This window comes from Carlito syrichta, unplaced genomic scaffold (assembly GCF_000164805.1).
Source record: "Carlito syrichta isolate Samal-C Ts95f unplaced genomic scaffold, Tarsius_syrichta-2.0.1 Scaffold301673, whole genome shotgun sequence".
In the NCBI taxonomy this organism is placed as follows: domain Eukaryota; kingdom Metazoa; phylum Chordata; class Mammalia; order Primates; family Tarsiidae; genus Carlito; species Carlito syrichta.
Genome location: NW_007245769.1, coordinates 64,903 through 90,449, shown reverse-complemented (window position 1 = coordinate 90,449; position 25,547 = coordinate 64,903). Strand labels below are relative to the sequence as shown.

The 25,547-nt window shown below is 32.6% G+C and overlaps 1 protein-coding gene across 1 annotated transcript in view; it reads left to right on the top strand.

The window, feature by feature from the left end:
• The window catches only part of LRP1B (LDL receptor related protein 1B), a 1,912,798-nt gene that overhangs the window by 1,843,885 nt on the left and 43,366 nt on the right, over positions 1–25,547 (top strand). Inside the window, exons 84-85 of the mRNA XM_008055101.2 lie at positions 1,412–1,573; positions 23,905–24,079. Of these exons, the coding sequence (XP_008053292.1) occupies positions 1,412–1,573; positions 23,905–24,079 (337 nt within the window). The remainder of the gene's footprint in view (positions 1–1,411; positions 1,574–23,904; positions 24,080–25,547) is intronic.

The window sequence follows — 25,547 nt, the reverse complement described above, 5'->3', positions numbered from 1 at the left end:
GTTGATTGTTGAAGTAAGCAATGTAACTCATTGCAAAAATATACATTACTTTGTTCATTCACAGCAAAAATTTCTAGCATTTTTGAGAATGTGAAGTCCTCCAAAGTAAAATTAATATATTGTGGAGACTCAATATATTCATTATCTTGGAAATGCAAGTAGATTTTATTTGAAAATATTTTATTCACTAAAGAATACATCTAAAAAATGCAGACTTATTCTTCAATACAGAATCTATGGCAATAGAGAAAAATTATATAATCTTCACATTTCAAGTATTAGTAAGAGTTACACTTAAGCATTTCTCTGACAATTTTAATTATACTTCCATGTCTACAAAGATAAGAGAGAAAATGGCATGGGTATTCTCTAATGCTAGCCAACAAGTGGTATTATCTGAGTGCTAGTAACAGAAATTTATAACTAAATGTCTTTATTATTCTCTTTCATGTTGCTTCTTTAAATTTTTTGCGGCCTTTAAAATGCATTTATTTTCCATTTAGATGATACCCTTTAGTTTTATTTTGTTTTTCTTCTTCTACAGAGCTGGTTTCATACTCCATTTTCGACTTAATCCTTGACAGCCTGGCCATTAGAGAGACTTATTTCTAATACAACAGTTAACTGTGTCATGTACAAAACTTTTTAATGGATTGTTCACCTTTCAACTCTAATGTTAGTTCCCACAGAACAAATAAAGAAAAATATTCAAAGATTATCTGTCATATTTGCTATTGTGTGCTGTTCACATTAAACTTCTGTCTTATTACTTACTAGACTACAAGTAACAGTTCCTTCTCATGAATAAAAATATCAAAACTAGACAAAATAAGACTTAATAAATGCTTGTGTACTAAAGACAGTATGTGTATGTGATTTAAAGACAGTATGTGTATTTAAATCAAATAAAACAGCTCATGTTAATAAGTCTAATAACAGTAAATGACATGTCTTGTAATTTGTGTAAGCTAATGCTTTATGTAGATTCAGCAGTGGTTGATAGACCATGATTGAATACTCAGAGATAAGATTGTCTGTATTTTATGTTCTAAAGGAAATATAATCTGTATTTTCACATGAGTAGAATAAAGATATTTGGAAAAGCAAATGGACATGAAAAGAGAAGTACAGAGAATAACTACTTTAAGCAAATAGTACATGCATGCAAGTATAGTAATTCATAAAATGTTCTTTGGTTTTTTTCCTAATTAAAAACTGGATATCTTCAAATTTTAAACATATGGAAAAACAGAGATCCAAAGAGGTCATGTTGTTTCTTAAAATCACAGAACCATGGACAGACCTTGTTTAGAATCCTGGCTTCCCAGTTCTTATTCAGTGACAATTCTATACAAATAAACAACTTCAGGGTAATAATTTGCTTCTCATTATCTATTTATTTTTCCAACAGGGAGACCCACCTGCAACTGTGCACTGGGCTTCACTGGGCCAAATTGTGGTAAGACAGTCTGTGAAGACTTTTGTCAAAATGGAGGGACTTGCGTTGTGACGGCTGGGAACCAGCCTTACTGCCACTGCCAGTCTGAATACACTGGAGATCAATGTCAGTTCTGTAAGTAAAAGCAGCACCCAGAAACCAGCCTGGAAGCATGCTTTGATGCTGTAAATGATCTTTTTATTACTTATAACCACATTTCTTCTATTATCTTAACTCCAGCCACCCCGTGTTTTTCAGATTTAGTCTGTCACTTTACTCCAACAATTCTTTATATTGTTACTCAGCCTTTTATTGTAAAGATTTTATCTTTCATCCTAGCCCAGCTTAGATTCCATGGTCCATTATTATAATCATTCCTTGGTGTACAACCTCATCTTCCTTGTTCTTTCTTTTCTTCTATTGAACTTCCCAGGCTAACTATAATAACAGATCAATACGTTTCTCCATCTCTACTGGACTGGCATCCAATTCATGAATGTAACTGAAGAAAAACATATAACTGTACTGGTTGGTCTCATTTGGATTTTTATCACTAATCTTAAATGGGCACTTATGACTCCTCCTGTATTCTCGAATCCATTGATTCACCTATGTTCCTAGATGTCTATATCATACCTTCTCTTTTGTTACTCAAATCTCCAATATCTGCTCCCCAGCTTTACTCTCAACTGAAGAACTTGCTTCCTATTTTATTGATAAAAGAAAAAATCATCTAAAAAGGGCCGCCAAAAGTTCCCACTATCATATCCTCCAAGCATCTATATATTATATACATATACTTGGTTTTCTTCTTATTAGTAAGAACCTCATGCTATATCTAATCCTACACTTGCCACTCCTGCACTGATCCCTCTCAACTACTTATGGACATATCTTCCCCAGTTGTGCCCTTGTTCTTCTGCCTCATGAATATTTTTCTTTCTATCAAGTCCTTTCTGGGAAAAACCCTCCTGGTGTCCACATCTCTTGCTCTCGTTACAACCTCATTTCCCCACCCTCTCTCCCTCTTCCTGTTTCTATCTTTTTAGCAGAAGAATTATTTAAAAGTGTTATTATTCTCCATAATTCATATTTTTGTTCTTCCTTTTTTTCCACCTCTGACAAGTTTTTGTCCTTGCTATTCTGCTGGAACATCTTTTATGAAAGTCAAGTTAACTAATTTTGATTATTACCCTCCAGTTACATCATCTTATAATCAATTTTTAATTTATTTTAACTCTACTTTCAGCAGTTAATCATTCCCGCCTTCTTGAAACATTTTCTTCACATGTCACCTTTGGACATGGACGTGTCCTCTTTGTTTTCATTTTCATTTTACTGGTTTTCCCCCAGAAATAAAATTTGTATCTCTGATTTTAAACATTGAAGTGACTGACAATGTTTCATATAATTTTTCTTCTCTATAATTCTCACTCCTTAAGGCAGTGATTCTTGTACAGCCTGTGTATTAGAATGATCTCAATAATTTTTATAAATTACAGTTTCCCAAATATCATCTACAAAGATTTTTATTTCACTCTCGTATATGAGGGCATTTGTATTATTTAAATCTTTCTAGATGTTTCACATATACAACTAAGATTGAGACCACTGCCTGTGATGTCACCGAATCACTTGACTTTTAATATGATTCGAGTAGTAATGATCTAAGTTTGCATATGCAACTGAACCTATCTCTTGTATTCCCGATTTTTATACTTGATTGTCTATTTAACAGCTTGACTTAACTCTAAATTAAATGATTTTCTCACCCAAAAATTCTTCTACAGGTTGAGTATCCCTTATTTAGAATGCTTGGAACCAGAAGTATTTCAGATTTTCTTGAATTTTGGAATATTTTCGTATGCATAACCAGATATCTTCGAAATGAGATCCAAGTCTAAACATAAACATTTATTTATGTTTCATATACACTTTATACATATAGCCTGAAGGTAATTTGCACATATTTTTAGTAATTTTGAGCCCTCATCACATGAGGTTAGATGTGGAATTTTCCACTTGTGGCATGATGTTGCTGCTCAAAAGTTTTGGATTTTGGACCACTTCAGATTTTGGACTTTTTGATTATGAATGCTCAACCTGTTCCATTCTTTTTTCTATCTCTTTAATATAAAACTTATTCATTACTCTGGCAAAAATAGTCTGAAGTATTTTTTGACTTCTCTTTCTTTCACATTCTGTCTTCACTTTCCATTTTACCTTAAAATATACTCAGAGTCTGTATACTTCTCACCATCTCCATTTTCACTCTTTTCATCTGAGCTACTAGCATCTCTTGCCTAGATTATTAACTACTCTCCATTCTTTCCTTCTTTGTCCTTAGAATCTATTCACAAGAGAGCAGTCACCATTGCACATATTATCAATAATAAAATTGCTTTTTATCTCAATCACATTTATTGACATTGTTCTACATATAGCAAATTTTAGAATTAATTCATATTTTTGCCTTAGTTATATCAAATAATTTAACTCTACCAATAAACTGCATATATTTTATTGCTTTCTATACAAGAATATACTAAGGTGACATAAAAAGCCTTTTGAATATCACCCCTTTAGTAAAAGCCAAGATTTAAATCAGGCAATCCAGCTTCAGGGCTCATATCCTCAAAAGTTATTTTATATTTTGGACCCTAGCTCATTAAATATTTTTCAAATCTTTGTAAAGACTGGCCTTGGTCTCTGATCGTTGTATGATGTACATGAAATAGCTTAGCTATCTACACTGGCTTATTTGACAATCAGTCATAATACTAAATATTTTGCCCCTGATAATACAGTGGATCCACTTCTGCAGCAACAAGAAAATGGACTTAATTTTAAATTTTTGTTTCCTTTCCAAGTATTTTTTCTTCTCATTTAAGTCTAGCTTTTTCTTGACATATGTAGATGCCATACCCTAAGCCAATGTTCCTTTTCACATTGCTTGTCTAACTTACTTCTTAAATGAAGTAAGTCTTCATTGCAGGCAAGGAGTTTATGTGATAATCCAGCCCAGTTACCCTCATGTGTTCTACTCATGCACTGCTCACTTCTTAATTTCTTTCTTCTCAGCACAGCAGAGTATCCCAACATCATTTTTTGTGTACTAAGTCATATTTGTTTTCTTGTTGTTTTTTTTTTCTTTTCTGCTCCACCATTCTCACAATCTTAAATGAGTTTTATGCAAATGAGGGATAACCTTACTCATCCCCCATAATGAAGACCCTTACTGAAGACCATAATGAGGACTTAACCATCTTAAATTTGCAGCCTCTACTTTATTCTCATTAAACCACACTAATCACCTTGCCCTTTGCAAATGTCAACTTCCCTGACACTGTGACTATGTCTTGTTTATATACCATGTCCTTTTTGACACTGTTCAAATTGCCTCTCGGTTTAAATTAACCTGTCCTTCCTCTGAAATTCAAAGTCATTGTTTTTGTACCTCTCTTCCAACTCGAATCACTTTTGCCTAATATTTTTTATTAATTATGTACATGAATGCCACCTCTTTAAGACTACACCAATAATGACACTTGCCAAATAAACAACCACATAAATAAGTAAATAAGGTTTGAAGAAAAGTTAATAAAAGAACAATTTAGGATTCATAAACTACACTTAATCAGTGCTTGACCATCTAGTGTCTATATGTGATTAATCTAGAGCTAATGTTCTCTTCTTACATCTTTTTGTTCCCAATTGATACATCATCATAGATCATCAGCCTTTTTTTTCCCACTCTTGTTTTTTTTTTAATTGAATCATAAGCATTATTTATTATTTTTGAATGAAGTTAAGAAAATACTATGTGGCCATGGTATTTACAGCAGTTTGGATTGTTCCAAAGAATAAATTTATTTAGTTTATATTTTAATTGTCAACTTAATAGAATCACAGTCTGAGATAGCCTGATAGCTTTATAAAGGGCTGCATTATAATTTTATTATCACTATTAGCAGTCAGAGCACTTCCCACCTTTTACTGCAAAGCACTTATTAAAATTAACCAATTAATCCTTAGACATAGGTTAAATAACTTGCTCAAGGTCCCGAAGTAGTGATATTATAGTCAGAATTGGACCCCAGGAGTTGTTGATCAAGATGTCAACAAACATTCGTGCAGTATGGTGATGCTGTGTTTTTGGTAGCATAATAAGTCTGTGGACAGTGTCATTAAAATGACAAATTCAACAGCTGACAAAAGCATAATAAATTTAAGATCTATTAGATGTGAGTCGACAAGGTTCAGTGAACCTGGTGTTCTGTCAAAATTGTATCTTGCATGTACAAAATCTTCTCCCTATAAATGAAGGAATGACAGAATGGTTCATTACAGTGCCTAATTAAAGGTCCATTAGTGGGAGGTAAAACATCAGTTCTTAGTTGTGCTGAGTAAAAACATTTCACAACTCTAATAGCAATATAAAATCTGAGGTCTGAAATGCAAATTAATTTTAACTGCAGCAGCCCCAAGGAGGAGAAACATAGATAAATAAAGGCAAAAGTAAAATTAAGTACTCTTGAAGTAAGTAAGAACAAATATAGTTAGCGAATTTCATGCTATTCTGGAGCAAAGATTCCTGGTATAGAAATAAATAAATAAGTAAGTATGATATTTTGTGTTTGAATCTAGATGTTAACTAAAAGGTCAGCCAATATCTGGTGTTATTTGTAATTAAATGGTAATAACATTAGGGCAAAGAGACAATTAGGAACAACTCAATATGTGTCTAAGAACCAGATAGTCAAATTAAATGACAATCTGCTTGTCCTCTTACTGCTATTTTCAAACTTCTCTAGTGATCTACTTGGGGAACCATTATAATTCAATTAGAACTTATTGGAAGTGCATCTGTATTGGTTACTCCCACTGGTTCCAATAAGTACAGACATTAAGTAATGTCTCTACTTAATGAGTGTATCTAGTTGTCTAGTTAGGGATACCTGACAGTAATAAAAAATATCACATGTTGTAATTGGCATTAGAAACACAGGATATCAAGTAAATTACAAGATGGTTATGCACTATGAATGTGAGCCTAGCATATTTTGTTACCATGATGGAATTGTATTACCATTTGTCTTTGAGGGTAGCTCTGTACCTTCAGTCAATTAATAAGTGAACATGTTTGGTGTTTACAGTGAGCCTGTCACTATGTTAGGCACTGAGGAAACAGTGGTGTTGGAAGTATTTTCTGCTCTCAGGGAACTTAGAGTCTAATGTGTGAGTCAGAGGAGGAAACAAGTTATTACAGGGTAGTTTAATAAAGCCCAGGGGCTACCAGAACCCACAAAAAGAGCATAGAGATCAACCTATAAGAAAGAATTCTTGAAGGAAGTGATGTCTAACCTGAGACCAGAAGAAAGAGAGCAAGATAACCAGATGAAAAGAGGAATAGCATAGCCAGGCGGAACAGCATATGCAAAGGCCTGGCAGAGAAAACCTTTTGAAATGTATCTTTTCTGCTCTTTCTATTTGATCTTGCTAAGAGAAGACTGGTAGGAGAAATCACATTTACTAAGCATATGCATTGTATTGGTCACAGAGTATGTACTATAATACATTTTTAAATCTTACATGTGAATATGTAGCATTTCAACAAATGTTCAACACAACCCTTTGAGATTAGTATTATCAGTCCAACTTTGCAAGTGTCAAAAAATAAGATTAAGCTATTTTTCCCAATCTGCCAGGTTAGAAAGCATAGGAGTCACAGTTTTTAGCTTTGTGGGTCTGACTCCAAAACTAGGCTACTCCTGGTGAATTTTTCTGCCATTACATACTCTGCCCCCGCTGTTGCATCTTTTATAGACTCTCAAAACTCAGGTGGCACACTGACTCAACCTGGTCTTTCAAGTTTCTACTTCATTTAAAAGAAGCACTATTAGGAATTTCAGCCTTTAACTGATTAGACCCCTGGTCGGCCCAAGTAAAAGAGACCAAAGTACTTTAAAAATAACCAGGAAAAGAGATAAGAAGCTTTTACATTACTCCTGCTAATATGAAGGTCAACTCAAATTGAGGCTAGAGCCTTGGGAAGGAATTATAATTTGAAAAATGAAGTACCAATAAGAATTATGTCCTTGGTATTCAAATATTTAAGATTCTTTAGAGCATTCACACCTAGAGTGATAAAGCATTTTGGAGCCTTGACTACTGAGAGTTCCCCAGTTCTTTTGTTCTTGGTGAGAAGGTAGACAGTGCCTTCCTTGGATTACTGTATCTTTTCTTCTACCTTGAAAACCTCACAAGTACATACCCTCTACTTGTTAATACTTCTTTTTCTTGACACAGAGACCCTCATATCTGCTAAACCTGTCTATCCTCCCATTTTGTCTTCTTAACATCTCCTTGCCCTAGAATCTTAGTGCTTTTCCTTGGCATTTATCATTCTATATTCATATTGTTCATGGCAAACTACCCCACTGTAATATAAAGCAGCCATGGTGTTTTGCATACTTTATCAATCTTGCAGGTGAACACAGTACCTGGAATTCAGGTATTTGAATGTATATAGCAAAATAGAAAAATCCTGTTTACAGCCTGCTGGGCTCAGTTATTTTCTGTGTTCTTATAAGGTTCCAGATAAAGGGACAGAGATCTGAATTGTCTTTTCTTACCAGCGCATGAAGATTTATGATGATCTATGAGAAACTGGGTGCTTAACTTCTCAGGTTTAAAAAAAAGGTGTAAAAGTAAGATTAGTTTTGAATTAATGTGAAGGGCAATAGACATTTATCTTGTCATGTGATCATGATAAATAATGATGAGCTAAGGATAAAAAATATAATTATTTTATTCTTTTATTCGAGATTATTTAGAAGAAATCTCCAGAGTATAAAAGTTTTTGAAGACAATTTTGACCCAATAGTAAAACTAGAATTACTAAAAACAGATTTTTGTATAACATTATGCCTTAATTTAAAGAAAATGTAAAAATAATAGTAAGAAAACTATATGGGTCAAGTGTGCTTATATGAAAAATAAATTCATCAGATACTGAGATTGATTTTTCCAAGCAAATATTAAGTCATATGTGATTCAAAAACCATATTCTGATTATTAAAATGAATGTATTATATTGATATGTATTGAAAAATATTGAACATATAAGCAAATATGCTTATATGTAAAAATTAATGTATTGAATACTGAGGTAGATTTGTTTCCAAGTAGATATTGTGTCATATGTGAGTCAAAAGATATATTCTGATTATAAAAATTAATGTGTTCTACTGATAAATATTGAACACCATTAAGTATCATTCATTACTCTAGGCATTGGGGTTATATTAGAATAAAAACTCTTTAAAGACATTTGCTTTACATAATTTTGGTAAATAAAATAACCAAAGGATGTATCTTTTCATCTTTTTAGATTGAAAGTGAGACAAAGTTAAAACTTCTAATTCTGTTGTCAAAAGGAGTCAGTCAAAAATCAGAAATAGACTTTATTTCATACTATTTAGAAGTATATCAGAGTTTTTCATATGGTTAATTTTTAATTTAAACAACATATTTAAGAACTATGATAAACTTTTCTCCCTATACCATGTAATTTTCACTTGCAATTTTAGTAATTCTACTATTAGTAATTTTAGAAAACATTACTGAAAAAAGTTCTTTAAGAATGCTTAATTACTCTTGCTGGTATCATAGCAGTAGATTTTTTCTATGCCAACTGTACTTGATACTGAGAAAACTCTAATCTCATGATACTTCACCTTTAGTCATGCCAAAATGGTTTAATTTTCTACTTTTATACCATGTTAATTCCATAGACAGTTATTGACCCTCTTTTTCCAACTTAGAGTTCATATACAAAGGAATGTCAAGACAGTGAAAGGCATCAACAAAACTACTGAGTTGAAAATTGAAAATAATATGTTATAAAAATAATATTAATATTTTTAAAAATTTGTATTGAAATAAACTTACCACGGCCTGTTGGGAGCCCCTCATCTCCCTAAATAATGTGTGGCTTTTCATGAATATAAGTTATGACTGATTCTGTACTTGGTGTTGAGCATACTTCATGGTTTCATAAATAATAATCTACAAACAGAATTGGGCACTTGAAAATGATATAGTAATATATCATGCATAGTTATACAGATTAAACAAATATATTTACTTGAGACTTACTCCAAACCAAACAAATTGTTTTTATTTAAATGCCTCTGCTAACAAGACTTTTAAAAGTTTAAATGTAAATTTAAGACTAATTCTTAAATACAGTGCTTTATATCAGATTTGGAATGTCTACTGACATGCTTTGAAAAACATGCTATGAGTTAGAGATCTTTAATGTTAAGGAGAAGAAATAAAATTATCTTATTTTTAATATAATAATCTTCATGTTTTACTATTAAAAATTTAATCTCTAAAAACTGATAATATTAGCTTGCTTATGCAGAAAATATAACATCTTCTGTAGTTAATATACTTCTAGAGGCATTGGTGTTTATTCTGATTATTGATAAGAATGGCAAGAGAGATTGAGTCAGTATGCCATTATCAATTGCGAAGATTTAAAAAAAAAAAAGGAATATTCTTCAAATCCTAAACTCATAGCTTCAGAGTCCAAGGGTACAGAAAACCAAAGAAAGGAGTGAAGGTTCTTGTAACCCATGAAATTTTTAAAAAATAGCAGAAATAGAAAAGCTATAAAATAGTATATTCAGTTTTATTTTCATGGATGCAAAAATATAAATATCATACATCTGATTTAAATACATGTATATATTTTAAAATCCATTATGCTTTCCAACAAAAAAAGTAATGGTATAAAGAGCAATGTTAAATAAAAAGAGAATGAAGCTGTGCTCGGTGGCTCAGCCTGTAATCCCGAGCCTTTGGGAGGCGGAGGTGAGTGGATTGCCTGAGCCTGCGGGTTTGAGACCCGCCTGGGCAGCGAGACCTCATCTCTACAATAAATCAAAATATCATCCGGGCATGATAGCGCATGCCTGTAATTCCAGCTACTTGGAAGGCTGAGGCGGAAGGATCGCCAGAGTCCAGCAGGTCGAGGCTGCAGTTGCCGGGAGCGACCACTGCACTCCAGTCTGGGCGACAGAGTGAGACTCCAACTCGATAAATAAATAAATAAATAAAAATAAAAAGAGAATGCCAGAGATAACCAATGTAAGTGTTCAGTAATATGAAAAGAACTATTAGGAGAAAAGCCAATCTATTGGAAATTGCTTCACAGAATCAGATACATCTAAAGTATTTGGCTCACTGAGAACAGAATGTTACTTGGTTTGGAATAATACTAAAAGATTAGTTCAAAGTTAGGTGACTAAATTTGAAATTATGACCTATAATGCCATTTGAAGATCCATGTCTAATCCATGGTAATAATATGATCTAATCTTCAATTTGATGACATAATTTGTATTTATTAGTTTTGAGAACTTAGAAAATTTATATGATGATCTGAGAGCAAGTTTTCCTTGAAAGTCAACAGACAGAAATGAATCAACATAGTTAAAAGAATCGCTCAATTATCCTCTAAGGCCAAAAACTAAGATCAAGATCATTTCCATGGCACCTCCAGAACACAAGTAACTAGAATTAAGCTAGGAAGTTTCAACCCCAGATTTCAGTGCTTTTTACATTGAAAAGTAGTGTAGTATTCGGATTCTTTTTAAGATCTTATCTAGATTTAAAAAACATAAAAACAAAAACATAAAACATTTCAACATAATTCCAGTGGATTTTGAAACTTCAGTAGACAAATTCACTGAGTTCACTCTCCTAGAATCTGTTCAACTGGACTGCAGGTTTGTTGAAGAAATTCTAGGTTTCAGAAGTGATGATACAGAATTAAGGCATTATTTTTGAATAATGTAAAATGATCTAAAGTAAAAATGTGTGGACTAACAGTATTCTACAACTTTGGTTTTTCAAATTATTATTTTCATCATCACAAGTAATACGGTTACATCATTACAGAATGTTATCATCTCCTCAAAATCGTAAGTTTATATACTTATTATTATTTTTCACAACACTACTGATTTATTTCCAGACAGTTGTAAACAATTTATCCCACGTAGACAGCACAGGGATCTGACTACTCAGAACATGCTATGTTAGTATAAAACAAAGACATGGATGAACCCTATGTTTTAAAAGTATGTGTGTGTGGTGAGGGGGTGGGAGACAGGTGGTGTTATGCTCATGCAAATGTGCCTGCTTCTTTGTCCATGTATTATAAATGTAATGAATGCTTCCACTAAATACCTTTTCTTTAAATTGAGACCCTAGGTAGTGGCTATGTGAAGTTGGTTTGCTTTCTCTCCTGGACTACTTTGAGGCTGAAAATGCTCCTTTACTTGAAATTCCTCACCTTTTTAGATTTTTCTTGTTTATTACCAAGGGTCCATCATGCAGCAGTGACTTCCAAGTTTTTGTTCTTATGTTTACAATAGTAAGATTACTTCTGATTATGGCAGGGGAAGTGGGTTTATCATGGGTTAAATAGTATCTCTTATAGTAGAGTTCTAACAATGGTGCAAAAGGAAGTCAACTTCTCTCAAAGTACAATGATGCCTCTTGTAGGTGGAGGACATCTGCTGACTTAATAGTAGAGTGCAGTGTGCAAATAGAGCATGTAAGCCCTATTGCCAGAGGTTGTGCCAGCATGGCCATTCCTTCTGTTCTAACTGAAACCGATGGAATTTTACATTTTGTTTACTCTTCTGTCAATTGTATTCATAATAAATGATAATCAATTTCTCCTGTAGGTATAGTTTTAGTCAATTCCTTAACTGGGTTCAAAATTGTAAGTTCAAAGTGAGATAAAATTGTGAATGAGACAAATTGTCAGTTAAAATTGGGATAATATATCAGAAAAATTTTTTGTAAATTATAAAATTGAGTGCAGATATTTACTCTTTAATTTTTATTTTTAATAGATACTTTGAGTGCCATAGTAATTATATATATATAATATATTCTATATTAATTCATATACATTTAAGTACTATATAATTTGGAAAATAAAAATAAATTTATTAATTTTGTAGCATTCATGGATATGGTATGAGATGCTTTGCTTTATAATTTCTAAAATGATTCATGAATTTATAACAGACTTTTGTATTGTCATCGAAAATAAGTAGATTACATAATTGATGAAGTTTTTTGATTGAGTTTACTACCACTCACAGGTTAGGTTGTGACCACAAAATGAAACTTAATGGAAGCTGAAAACGTAGTCTAATTCTCTGGAATTTCACATTTCTGGGAATTTTTTCCAGTCATAATTTTCATCCATATGGCATGCCCAGACTGGACAAGAGTTGGTTCCTTGACCAAAATCTGAGTGTCTGTTTTATGCAGGCACTAGATGTCCAAAGTTACTCTTATAGGCACTTGATGGTATCACTTTGCTTCCCAACTGATTGTCCTCTCTCATCTCCCTCATTTCTCTCTCCAATGAACACATACATATACATCCTGGAAAACCTCAGTTAGTTTCAGGAGTAAAAAAAACCAGTCTTGGCTAATCCAATATTGATATCAATGTATAATTGATTTTGGAATTTTAAAACTAAAAAAATCAACAGTATGACTCTTGTTCTTTGTCTTCTAAAGTGCCCTGCTTTCCAACAGAGAGTACTCATTTATTAATAGAGTATCTAATATGTGCCAGCCACTGAGGCTTGGAATTTAGTCTTGAATAAAACAGAAAAGTGCTTTCATTGTGTAGCTTTATGTATACAGAATATTCAAGCATGTTATATGACAGGTGGTGAGAATAGAGATGATGAAAAATAAAGGGTAAATTAAGAGCTCAGCTACTTTCTGAATGGAGAGGAAAGTCAGAAGCTTCAGAAACAAAATTATATTAATTACTACATCATATAGTTCCTTACTATATGATATTTTTGTACATTGTGTGCATACAAGAGTAATGACTGAATTTTATCTCCTTAAAGATGAAACTATTTACAGAATGTTTCAAAGAATCATATTTCTAAATGAAAAGAATCTTGGATTAAGTAATTTTTTAATTAATTACAATAATTTAATGCATACTTCTAATCATGTTAAATGTTAAATGCGACTAGCTAATAATAAAATTAAAGTGATTTTCTATAACCTTTGAATTATTATGAAAGTCTTAGTAAATTGAGGACCTGATAATTATACTGTCAGTCAACAATCTGATTTATCGCTACACATCTGACCTAAAGAATTCACACACTTAGAGGATTTTTAAAAATTTGTTATGTATTACTCTGCCTAGTAACCTTTTCAAGGTGACTTTTTCAATATTTTAGTGGACTCTGTTAGATAGTAATTATTTCTACATAATATGCTATTTTTCCTCTTGCTGTCACACCAGTGAAACCTCTCTCTCTCTCTCTCTCTCTTTCTCTCTGTATCTCTCTGTCTTTCTCTCTTGATGTATCTATCTATCAAGATAAGTATGTCTATCGTGATCTATCTATGTCACTACATCGAGATATAGATATATAGCTATAGTGGGATATAAAATAAATAAATAAATATCATTATCACTTTCTATCTACCTTCCTGCCTATCTACTTGCCCATTCATGTTTTCTGTTTGCAAAGTAACATATTGAAAAAAAAAATCTGTATTACACAGCCATAAAGAAGGATAAAATAATGGACTTTGCAGCAACTTGGATAGATTTAGAATCTATCATACTTAGTTATCTATCACAGAAACAAATAACTGAGTACCACATGATCTCACTCATGGGTGGACCCTGAACATTTATCATAACACTGTAAAAAAGAGATTGGCAGTAGAGGAACACTGCCAGGGGAGTGGGGAACACACAATATCAATATGGGTACCTGATCCCAAACCAGGCAAAGTGAGAACCAAAGAGAAGCCCAAACTTCACCTGTATGATGACCACTTATGTACCTAATCCTGAATTGTACGCCACGTCTTTAAAAAAAAAAAACAACAAATAAAAGAAAAGTACTTGTAAATATGTCAGAGATCATTAATTCAGCTTTTGGAAGAAAAGAAGGGAGGAAGGGAGGAGAGGAGGAAAGAGAAAATTATGCAAATAGAAACTTTATGGGTGTGTATAGAATGTCCTCATTTTGTCTCACAGTAATGAGGCAAGATGTTCCCCGTCCTCCAGTCAGGCTACGGCGTGATTTATCATTTCTTCATGACACTCTCATCTGCGAAGATGAGATGATATTTTCCATGGTTGCCCCCATCTAGCTTTCTTCACTTTACATTTCTCTGTGAAATCCTTTCTGGTTAACTAAAAATGAGTTACTATTTTGTGCTCTGAATTACCTTATTTTTAAAAAATTCATGATAGATTAACTAAAATCTTTTATTGATCTTGATTTTTTTTTAAACTATGTTAACCTTGAGGATTCTGTTAAAGTTTTAGTACTCTGGATGAGAACTATTCACACAGGAGATATGATTGGCACAGGAGGTATGATTAACACAGTAGATGTTAACACATTTTATTGGACTGGAATTAATTGAACTTTAATTCACACTCAATGTCCTTAGGGAGAAATTAGGACCTAAATATGGCAAATGGTTTGTTTATGCTGCAGGAATACTGCCTATATTTGCATGCTTTATTTCCATTCTTTTTAAAAGCCATCATATGCTTATTCATTCATTTTAGTTTCAGTTAGCCTCATTTGATAAACCATATTTAGCCATCATCTGCAACTCAGCTTACTCACAAGTCTCAAATGAATCTTTGTCACTTTAAAAATAGTTACTTGTTAAAATCTTTTATAGCTGGACTGCCATAAAAATAAAGAACTACTCAACCCAACACATAGTTTATAAAAAAATACTTTTGAATACCTTATAAAAGGTTCTTTGATTAAAAAAAATATAGTCATGATAGTTGTATGTATCTTCTAAAATTATTGATGTCATCACTATCAATATACCTTTTGCAATTGCATTCTGTTGAAAATTTAAATGCTGGTACTTACTTTTAAAATCTCACCCCATTTGTCACTCACTTAAATCAAATTTTTGGTAATTTGGGTTTCTGAGTTTTACATGTTCCTCCTTTTGAACACTCAGTGATGGCACTGTTGGTTCAGGATGGATCTTATTCTTTAAAATTTGTTATTCTTTTTCTAGAAAAAATATTTGGGATATATTACTATATTTAGTACTAAATTAGAAAATGCTAATATTCTTAGACATGTCTTTTTGATGAAAATTTATCATTTCTAATCAGAGTTTTGCACACATTTTTTTCCCTAGTGAATATTTAATTGGTGTACCTAGATTCAATGTTTGCCTACGTTATTAAAATCATCTCTGAACTGGGAGGATATGTTTAGGACTATACAATAAGTTTAATTATTAAAATATCTTTGACTGTGTAAAACATTGAGGAATACAAAAAGAAATACATTCTAATATTGCTTAACTCCTTTTTTCTATTTTCTCATTTAATTCTTCAAAGACTACAATCATAAAGTTCTAAGTCAATTTATATGTTACTTTATGTGTTTTGCTGCCTAAACCATGCTAGATGAAAAACTGACTCAAACTTGCTGCTCTGCTTGTCTAGGGAGGGAAAGGCCATAATTGCTCTTGTTAACATATTTAAGAATTTCAATACATTTCCAGAAACCTTCCAAATGTTCTCATTCTAAGTTAGATGTAAGTAAATGGTAATGCTGTAGGCCTGTCTTACTTTGTGATTTCTTGGCTGTTGCCTTGCTTCCTTATTTGTTTGGAATGGCCGAGTTTATCATACCTGATAATGAAAAGATCACAATAGTTAAGTGTTTCCTTCAAGTATGAGACTCCAGTACTGTGCCCCAATGATCCACAGATAGAGAGAAAAGCATCCAACTGAATTGGCTGAGAGACTGAGAATAACATCTGACATGCGAACCTTTAGCACAAACATGTGAAGGTTAGCTTATGTCCTTGAGCTCTGATAGTACAGGGCATGAGGATGTCATGCAGACTTTTCCCGAGGACTGCGCTTGTGGTTGCAGGGCCTTTTAGCATTCTAACTAGTGATTAGGCCCTAAGGTATCCACAGAAACAGAGCTTGTTAAGCTTTAAATACATGTAAAGGAAAAAGAATAGTAGAGATGTTCAATATGCTTTGTAGATTTTTTTCTGAGAAAATTTATGAATTCTTGATTAAAATAAGAGTGTATTCTCTAGAGTTAGACCTATTTGGGTTTGAAGTTGTTTTCCAACTCTTTTGTGTATGATCTTTGGCAAATTGCTTAACCTTTCTGTGCCTCAGCTTATGTGCCTAAAAAAAGAGGATAGCACCACCATATGACTCTACCAAACACATATGCCTGGTGTGTAGAAGACACCCAAAAATGAGTGTTTGTCAGTCACAATCATATCATTACTCTCATTTTATTCAAAATAAGCTCTAGTTGTCCTTGATGATGTAAAAGGTATTGTTGGAGATCAGTGAAGGAAGCATGACATAATTTTAAGCATGATTTAATATAACCTGACTCAGTTCAAAGGTGACCACAGGGCATCCTGGGGAAATTAATCAGGTAATTCAGGTGAGATCATATTGTTAGCTTGAAAAAGGACTGGCTCGGCCTTCAAGTCTCTCATATTTTGACCATATATATTTTTTATTTTTCTTATTATATCAATCTGGTAGAAAAGGTCATCAAAAGTTTATAAAATACAACTGTTGGCTGTCTTGGAAGTTCTTCTACATTTCCTACAGACGTGGATGCAACCATAACCCACTCTGCAGGGAGAATATCGGCAGAATTCATAGAATCTACCACTCCGGGGACACAATTAAGTAATAGTAAAGGTGAAATGTGAATTGCACTGAAACTGGCATTTCAGTTGTAAAATACTGGGAGCACACTGTGAAATTTACTCAGTCTCTGTGATAATAATCCCACCCCCTATTTTTAATTTTTGATTGGTTTGTGTGTGTGCTGTCTTAAATTACCAAATACTTATACTATGAATCTTAAAGTTATTTCACATAACTTAGTTTTTAAAGGCCAGATCAAAATTCAGTGAAGTAGAACAATTAGTGTACATTCATATAATTGCATTATATGAATGTGTAATTCATATATAATTAGTTTCCCTAGTATAAGCTTTCTGTATTACTGATTAAAGGCTCTCTGGGTTCCCCATTATTCGTACTGAGTATCTTCATCTCCTGTTTAGCTGGCATTATTTTAGTTTGATTTTCTTCTCTTTAAATTTCACACTTCACTAACTATTATAATTTGAATAGCCCAGTTGCAAATATGAGTTAATAGCTAAACATTCTTGACAATTACTTTTCAATAGAAGGAAATATTGGGGAAAGAAGTTAAATGCAATAGAGATTTTATAGATATGTGGCTTCCATGAATATTTATAAACCTATATTTACCCATTCATGGACATATTTTTATGTAGTCTGTTACTGTGAAAAGATTATAGGAAGACATATTTCCTCGTGTTTCTAGTTGCATAAAAAGAAAAGATTGAGAGAGAAAGAGAAAGAGAGCGATAGAGTGCAATAATGATCTCCTTTCAAAATTACTTCATTTCTGCTGCAGAAAATAGCCATTCACTTATTATCTAGTTACTATCTACCTAATTACCATATGAATACTCTGTAATTATATATTCATCATTGTCCTGTAGATTACATGATTGTGTTTGGTGCTACTAGGTAGTTTTTAGTGTAATTATTCTACAGAGGTTATAACCATTTTTATATTGTGAATATAAAGTGTTATATAATTTCAGGTCATCTCTACTTTCTTAGCATAGATTACATTGTATTATTACTCCTTCCTATCATATACAGAATATCTCAATTATTAGTCCACTCAGGTTGTAAAATGCTCAACACATATGAAGTGGAATGTTCCATAGGAAGACTTTACTTTTGGTAGAAAGGTGTGTAGGCTTTGGCCACAGTGAACTTTTTTTGTCTTACTTTAACCTTATAATTTGATATTCAGCCTTTTTCAGAGCTAGTGTGCTATCTTGTATTTCTGGGTTCTTGTCATCCTTCCCAGTGTTTAATAAGGCATATGCATGTCCTCAGCAAATAATCAATTATGAATCCATCACTTCCATTTTATCTTCATAATCAAATTATTTGTGTTATTCAAAGAAGATCAACTGTATGGTTTTATCATCTTTCTTTTCCAAAAATAAATTCAGACTGTTCCCACTGATCAATCTACCAAGACGCTCTTATCTTTAGTCTTCAGTTACTCTTTTCTATATTCAATTCCTTCTCTATTCTACCTCTTCAACAAAAAGTCTTACATCATCTATATTTTCCTTCTAAAATGTCTCTGTTTAGTCTACCACCTATTTTAAACTTTATTTTAGTGCCCCTGATTATTAAGCTAAATTTTAAATTTGAAAACAAGAAAGATGTTTGTGTGTGAAAGGGTGATATGAGGTAAATTAGTGTGTTTTCTGTCAGAAAGTAGAAGACAATCTCTTTACTGCACACCTTGGTGCAAACTACCAACTCCCTAACCAGTCCTCCTTTATTTGTGGAGAATTATTGGTTTTATTTTTTATTTTAGATTTTCTGCTGCCTCAAATTCAGTGACATTTCACTTGGCATAAGTGAAATATGAAAAAAAATGAAGACTATAAAACTTCTACAAAGAAAAGTTCATACGAATAATTGATATTCATGGTGATAAGTCATTAATAAAATAGTTGAACAAAAATGAATATAAAGAACACTTTCAAAATGGTTTTAAAGCATTTTTGATGCCTTGAAGTGACAACCTTTATAAAATAATTATTTTTTTAATGTTGTGGGGGTAAGCAAAGTGTTCCTCCAGTAACTATGAAGCTTCTTTGTTCTTTTCAGAGCTTATTAGGCCAGAAGCAGACCCCTTAGAACCAAAGGGACCAATTGTATACTGAGGAAGACTTTCATATACTATTCTTCTTCATACTTTGCTAAATTGTAAACCAATTTCCACTGGGCTGGGAAGTGCTAATGAAGGATTCATTTCATTAGATAAATAGCTAAATTGATACTTAGAATTTCAATATGAGTGTGTAGTAATTATTTGAGAGTATATGGAGAGGTGACATTGATGAAAATACAGCATATATTTATACAAGTTTACATAGATGCTTTTAATTTTAAGTGGATTATATCTGTGAAGAGAATGAGAGATAAATTAAGAAGGCATTCCTATGACTTATTAAAATTGCAGTCATAATACTGAAGCAATGGCAGACAACCTGTACTTTGCCCGAACCACTCAGTTTGGAAAAAGACAGCACCATCAGACGTTTCAAACTCTTTCCTGGACTTTCACGTAGTATGTATCATGATAATGCTTTAAATAATGGAAGACATTTGAAGGGATTATTTTGTTTTACAACTTACAAGTATTTAATGCTTTTGTAATATCTTAAGTATCAGATGCTAAACCCTCTTATTAGGTAATATCTGCTTTCTCCTATATTCAAAAGTCTTGGAGTTGAGAATTAGTGGGGGGGGAGGGAGAGACAGAAGGAAGGGGGAAAGGGAGGGAGAGAGGGAGAAAGAAAGGCAGACAAGGGAATTGGACAAGGACATTACATATGCAATCAAAGAATAGGCCCTAGAATCCTAACAAGAGTATGGAAAACAATTGAGCCAAATGTATAACTCAGCAGCTTCCATTTGCTTCAAAGCTTAGACTGAATAACTGAATTTGGCACTGGAATTTGTACTTGGAATTTGGCACTGGAATTAGCATCTGCAAACAAGTTCTCTATGATTCTGATGAATTATCCACCATGGCAACCCCTGAATAATGACATAATAAGAAGATCTTGGAAGGATACATCAGCAAACTTCTATGTCCCACTAGACAGCTATGTCAGCACCAATGAATGAAATTTTAAAGCAATTGGGGACAATATGAAAAGAGCTTTTTGTCAGAAGATTTTTATAGAAAGGCACTAGGAAGCAGTTCTGCCAGGACTGGTGTGTAGTGAGCAACTCTTTGCTCCTGAACTTCAACTCAGCATAGAGTGTTAAAAACGTGAAATGGAAAAAATGAAATGTCTTCCCATTTGAATATCTGTAGAGAAAAGTTTCAGAGCCTAAAATGATTTCTGCCTTTTTTTAGGGAAAAAGTGGCATGACTTAACAACATACAATTTAGGATTATTTATTAAAGTGTAAATTCTAACATTTGCTTATTTCACAGTTTTATTGTAAAAGTAAATATTCTTTTTACAGCCTTTGGGTTTTTTGTGCCATGAGGCTAATCAACTGCATTAAATAATGTGCATCTGACATGCTATAAAAAAATGGAAGCACTAAAGGGTGAAGAATTTTCTTTAAAGCTAGAAAGTGAAGCATGAATTCTTTCATTAAAATTTGCTCTTATAAAGATTAAAAAATTAGCCTAGTTAGCAAAATAAGCTAGAATTTTTAAAACATTCTTATGTAGTTTATATGCATTTAGGTTTAAAAAAAAACCCACATTTTTCATAGAATCATGATATACACAGAAAAATCTAAAATCACATGTATGCAGTTCGATAAATTATCACCAGTGTATTCATCAGTATAAACCAACATTCAGGTCAAGAAAAAACATAACCAGCACCACAGATGCTCCTTAATATTCTTCATCATTATACTTTCTTTTCTCCTCTAAGATAACTCTTTCTTGACTTCTAGAGCTGTACATTAGTTTTGGCTTTTGAATCTTATATAAATTTTAAAATGTATTGTAGAGTTTTCGTGTCTGATTTTGTTCTCTCAATATTATTTTTGTGAGATTGAATCATAATTTTGCTTAGTGCCATAATGTTTATTTAGTGTGTGTGTATGTATGTGTGCATTTTATTGTATGAATGAACCATAATTTATTCATTCATCTTGCGATGGACATTTGAATTTTTTTTCCAATTTGGAGTTATTTTAAAAACATTATTGTGCATATAATGTGCATGCTTTTGATGCAAATGTGCATGCTTTTTATCTTGGCTGTATATTAGCAGTGGAAATGCTACATCATAAGGTGTAGTTTTGTTCAAGTTTAGAAGATACTGCCAGCTGTTTTTCAATTGATTGAACCAAGATTCATTCGTTCACTTCCCCAGTAGTGGATAAATTTCTGCTATTGTTTTATTTTCAGTTTGGTGGGTATATAATGGTATTTAATTGAAGTGTTAATTTGTATTTCCTTGATTACCAATGAGTTGTGTACATGTCCACATCTCTTTAATCTAAGCCTAAAACAGATTTAATTTCTGCATCAAAATTACTTAAAACTATCATACTGCAGAAAAGTTTTTAACTTCAACCTTTAGCACTTTAAGTGCACACTAGTCTTTTCTGTAGTATTGCACTGAGCAGTTATCAACCTTTAGAATGTCAACCTAATTTTTTTTTTTAATTTCTCAGGTCTTCTCAAAGATATAGTTATAAAGACAAAATGCTTCACAATTTTTAGATTTAGAAAGTAGATTTTCAATATTAGTCAAGAAATAAGCGATTTTGGTCAAATCAAATCTATTTACAACTACTAGAAAGTGTAGTCTCTTTGCCAACTGGTAAAATTTTCTCCAGGTCATCATTTCCTACATTCCCTTGTTTTCATGGGAACCACTTAGGCCCAACTTTAGATCTATGAATTATAATCTGGGGGTGGGCACAGGGAAAGGCCCTGGAATTTGCGTCTGCAAATAAGTTCCATGTATGATTCTAATGAATTATCCACCATGGCAACCTCTGAATAATGATATAATAAGAAGATTTTGGAAAGATACACCAACAGATTTCTATGTCCCAATAGACATCTGTATCAGTACCAATGAATGAAATTTTAAAGCAGTTGAGGACAATATTAAAAGAGCTTTTTGTCGGTTAGAGGTATCTAGCAACCTGACTAGCCAAAGTTGTTCTTCAGAGATTTCTGCATTGAATGGGAGGTAGAACTAGATGATTATAAAGGCTGCTGTTAATACATTCTTCATAAATAAAAACAGAATTTGTGTTGTGTCCATATACCTGCCAAGCCTAGAACAACTACAGAAACCATAATGGATGGATACCAACACTGCCTTAAATTGTAGATCTCCAAGTTTCTCATGTTTTGAAAGTACTACTTTTAAAAATATAGCTAAAAAATCCATATTAATAGGCTTAAACATTGAATCTCAATGAAGTTACTTGGCATAATGCAACAGCAAGCATAAGAATGCTTGAAATAAATTTCCATACATATGAAGCAAGTCTGTCAATAAATTCAATTTCTGTCTGATTTAATAAAGGACTAGATAAATATACAAACATTAGAATTATAAATTATGTTTTAATTTTCCTCATCCACTATAATTGCCATGCAGCAGGTTAAAGTTTATCAATTGTGATTTTATTTTAGTTAATCTTATTTAACATTACTTCGCAATTAGATAGCTAAAAGGAAATTACAGCTTCTAAACACAAAGTTTGGATCAATTTAATCAGTTATTTTGCTTATGATTAATTGTATTATGAATTTTAACATTTTAAATGCAATAAATTATAATATATTCACATATGAACACACACATAAACATGTCTGCTTTTCAGAAGACTGAAGTAGAATGTCTAATTTCTAAAGTAAGAGTATAATTCTATATTATTACATGGTGTTTATTTTTATTATTCCTGTTCAAGAGGTATTTGGGAGAAATTTCTTTTATAGTTGAGAAAATTGTCCGTGATGCTCAGTAAGAAACATTTTTCAAAACAAAGTATTCAAATTATGGAGAGTTTTTCTTTCTGACTGATGGCTAGGTTAGTCTCTCACCTTGGAAGAGGATAATAGCCTAGATTTCTTTTTTTACTTCTCACCCATGATGGACCAGGTAGTTTCCCAGTTCACTTTCCTCTCGGCATTCCACCAGAGATATACTTATGTGTTTGCTCACCTGCTTGCTCAGGCATTTGGAAAATACCTAAACTTGTTCTGCTACTTGTATAGAGAGGCTTCTTTCCACAGCACCAAAGGCTGTGCAGAGGTAGGAGTCCCCTACTCACCACACATTACACTGGTCTCCAGATGAAAAGAGGAACAAAGAGGGTAATGTCGAATAACATCTAAAGAAATCGTAAGCAATTGTGTTCATTTCAAACTATAGTCATGTTGTTCATAGAAAAAGATAAAAAGCTAAGGCATTTTGTTAACTGAACTTTAAAATTCAGAACCAAAAGAGTTTGCCAACTAGCATTCTATCAGTATAATCTCTCTCCTTTTAGCCAGATTTAATGATGCTTAACTCAGTCAAGAAGAAGAATCAGTATCAGTATTAGGGAAGTCTAGTTTACATGTAATTACAAGCTGCTTTTGTAAATTCATCTGCCTATTAATTGACCATTCTAAAATATTGAACGAGAAGCTAGCATTTTTTTTGTATCTGAAAGAAAATATCTTGTAATATAATTTTATTTTTCTGTTGTGCATTCTTCTTAGATGTGTGTCATCACTATTGTGTACATTCTGAGTCATGCACCATAGGGGAAGACGGAAGTGTTGAATGTGTCTGCCCAACACGCTACGAAGGACTAAAATGTGAGGCTGACAAATGTGTAAGGTGCCATGGGGGTCACTGCATTATAAATAAAGACAGTGAAGATATATTTTGCAAGTAAGTGGACATCCAGTTTAATTTATCAAAGCATTTGAACATCAAAGAATGTAGCAATTAAGCAATAAACTGGAAAAATTTATTCTAAAATTCTATATGGTGATCATTGCATTTTTATGGCCAGAAATAAAATTTAGTTCATTTTAATGTAATCAAAACTTATACAACACCTATTATAAATGTCTAGGAAACATTAAAATCTATGATGTAATTAAATGGTTGGATCATTCCTGGTGCAGAATATTTCTAAGTGTAGGCAAAGCATAGTGAAATGAAGCACACTTTTGAAAACTGCACTAGGAAAACATTCTCCAATTAGAGGAGCACGGGTTTTAATTGTTTCATCATTATTTTTGACAAGGAGTGGGTTTGTTTTTCTATTGCAAATTAATCCTTTGGAGGAGGAGCAAAAGGCCTGACTAATGAAATAAACATTAATTTCTTTTTTCTTAATCTCATTTTGAACATAATTATCCAAGTAAATAGAAGAAATAATGTGTTCTGGAAAACAACGGAAACAAAATGTCTGATTTTTGTTACTTTGTCTTTTGTCCTTTAAGATTAAGTGAATGGAAAACAGAACATCGAGGCTACAGGGCGATGCCTTTCAGTTTCTATCATGAAACAAGTTTATGCCACTGAGGTTAGAGATCAATCCTCACTTCAACTTGTTTTAACAGCCTTTTAAAGAAAGGGCTTATAAAGGAATGGACTCTATCGCTTGCCTTGCTTGGGAGTATAATAAATAAGAATATGAGATAGAAAGCATGCTGTAAAGTGTCCATGTGCCACAGCTTCCACTGAGAGCTTGCTGATGGTGCTGGATGAGTTATGTTGCTCTGTCAAACAAGGCCCAATAAAATTTTATTACAGACAGCATCAACATTTTTTTCTTTTTTATTTACTCTCATTTTAGAATTTACTCTAAATATGATTTGTGTTATCATTATGAATGACATTTACTCAAACCAGAAAATGGGGTCATTTGAAAGTACATTATTTTTTAGTAAAGTAATTGAAAATATGAGTAATCTAAAAATATGTGCCTTTGATAAGTACATAAAAGCCAAATATACTTTCATATAAACTATCTAAACCATGTTTGCTCATTAAGCTCATCAGTTCTTTGTGATGAAACAATAGTATGACAGAACTTTATTTTAATTAGTGGGCATACAATTTTCTTCATTTTCTATGTACCACATCAGAATGAGCTGCAGGATCTTTATAATTCGATTTTATTTACTCAGGGAATCACAGGCTAGCATTTAAGAAAGTCTGTGAGTCAATGTTTTCTACCCAGTTTACTTGGAAAAGCTTATGCAGAGACACACGCCCTGTTCCCATTATGTAAGGAAGAAAGGGTAGGACTCTTAGAGTCTCTCAGAACTGCTTGCTGTACAGATAAAATTGGTTTCTTCAAACTACAAACACCAGATCCTCATACTTGAGCAGGGTATTGAGGTCC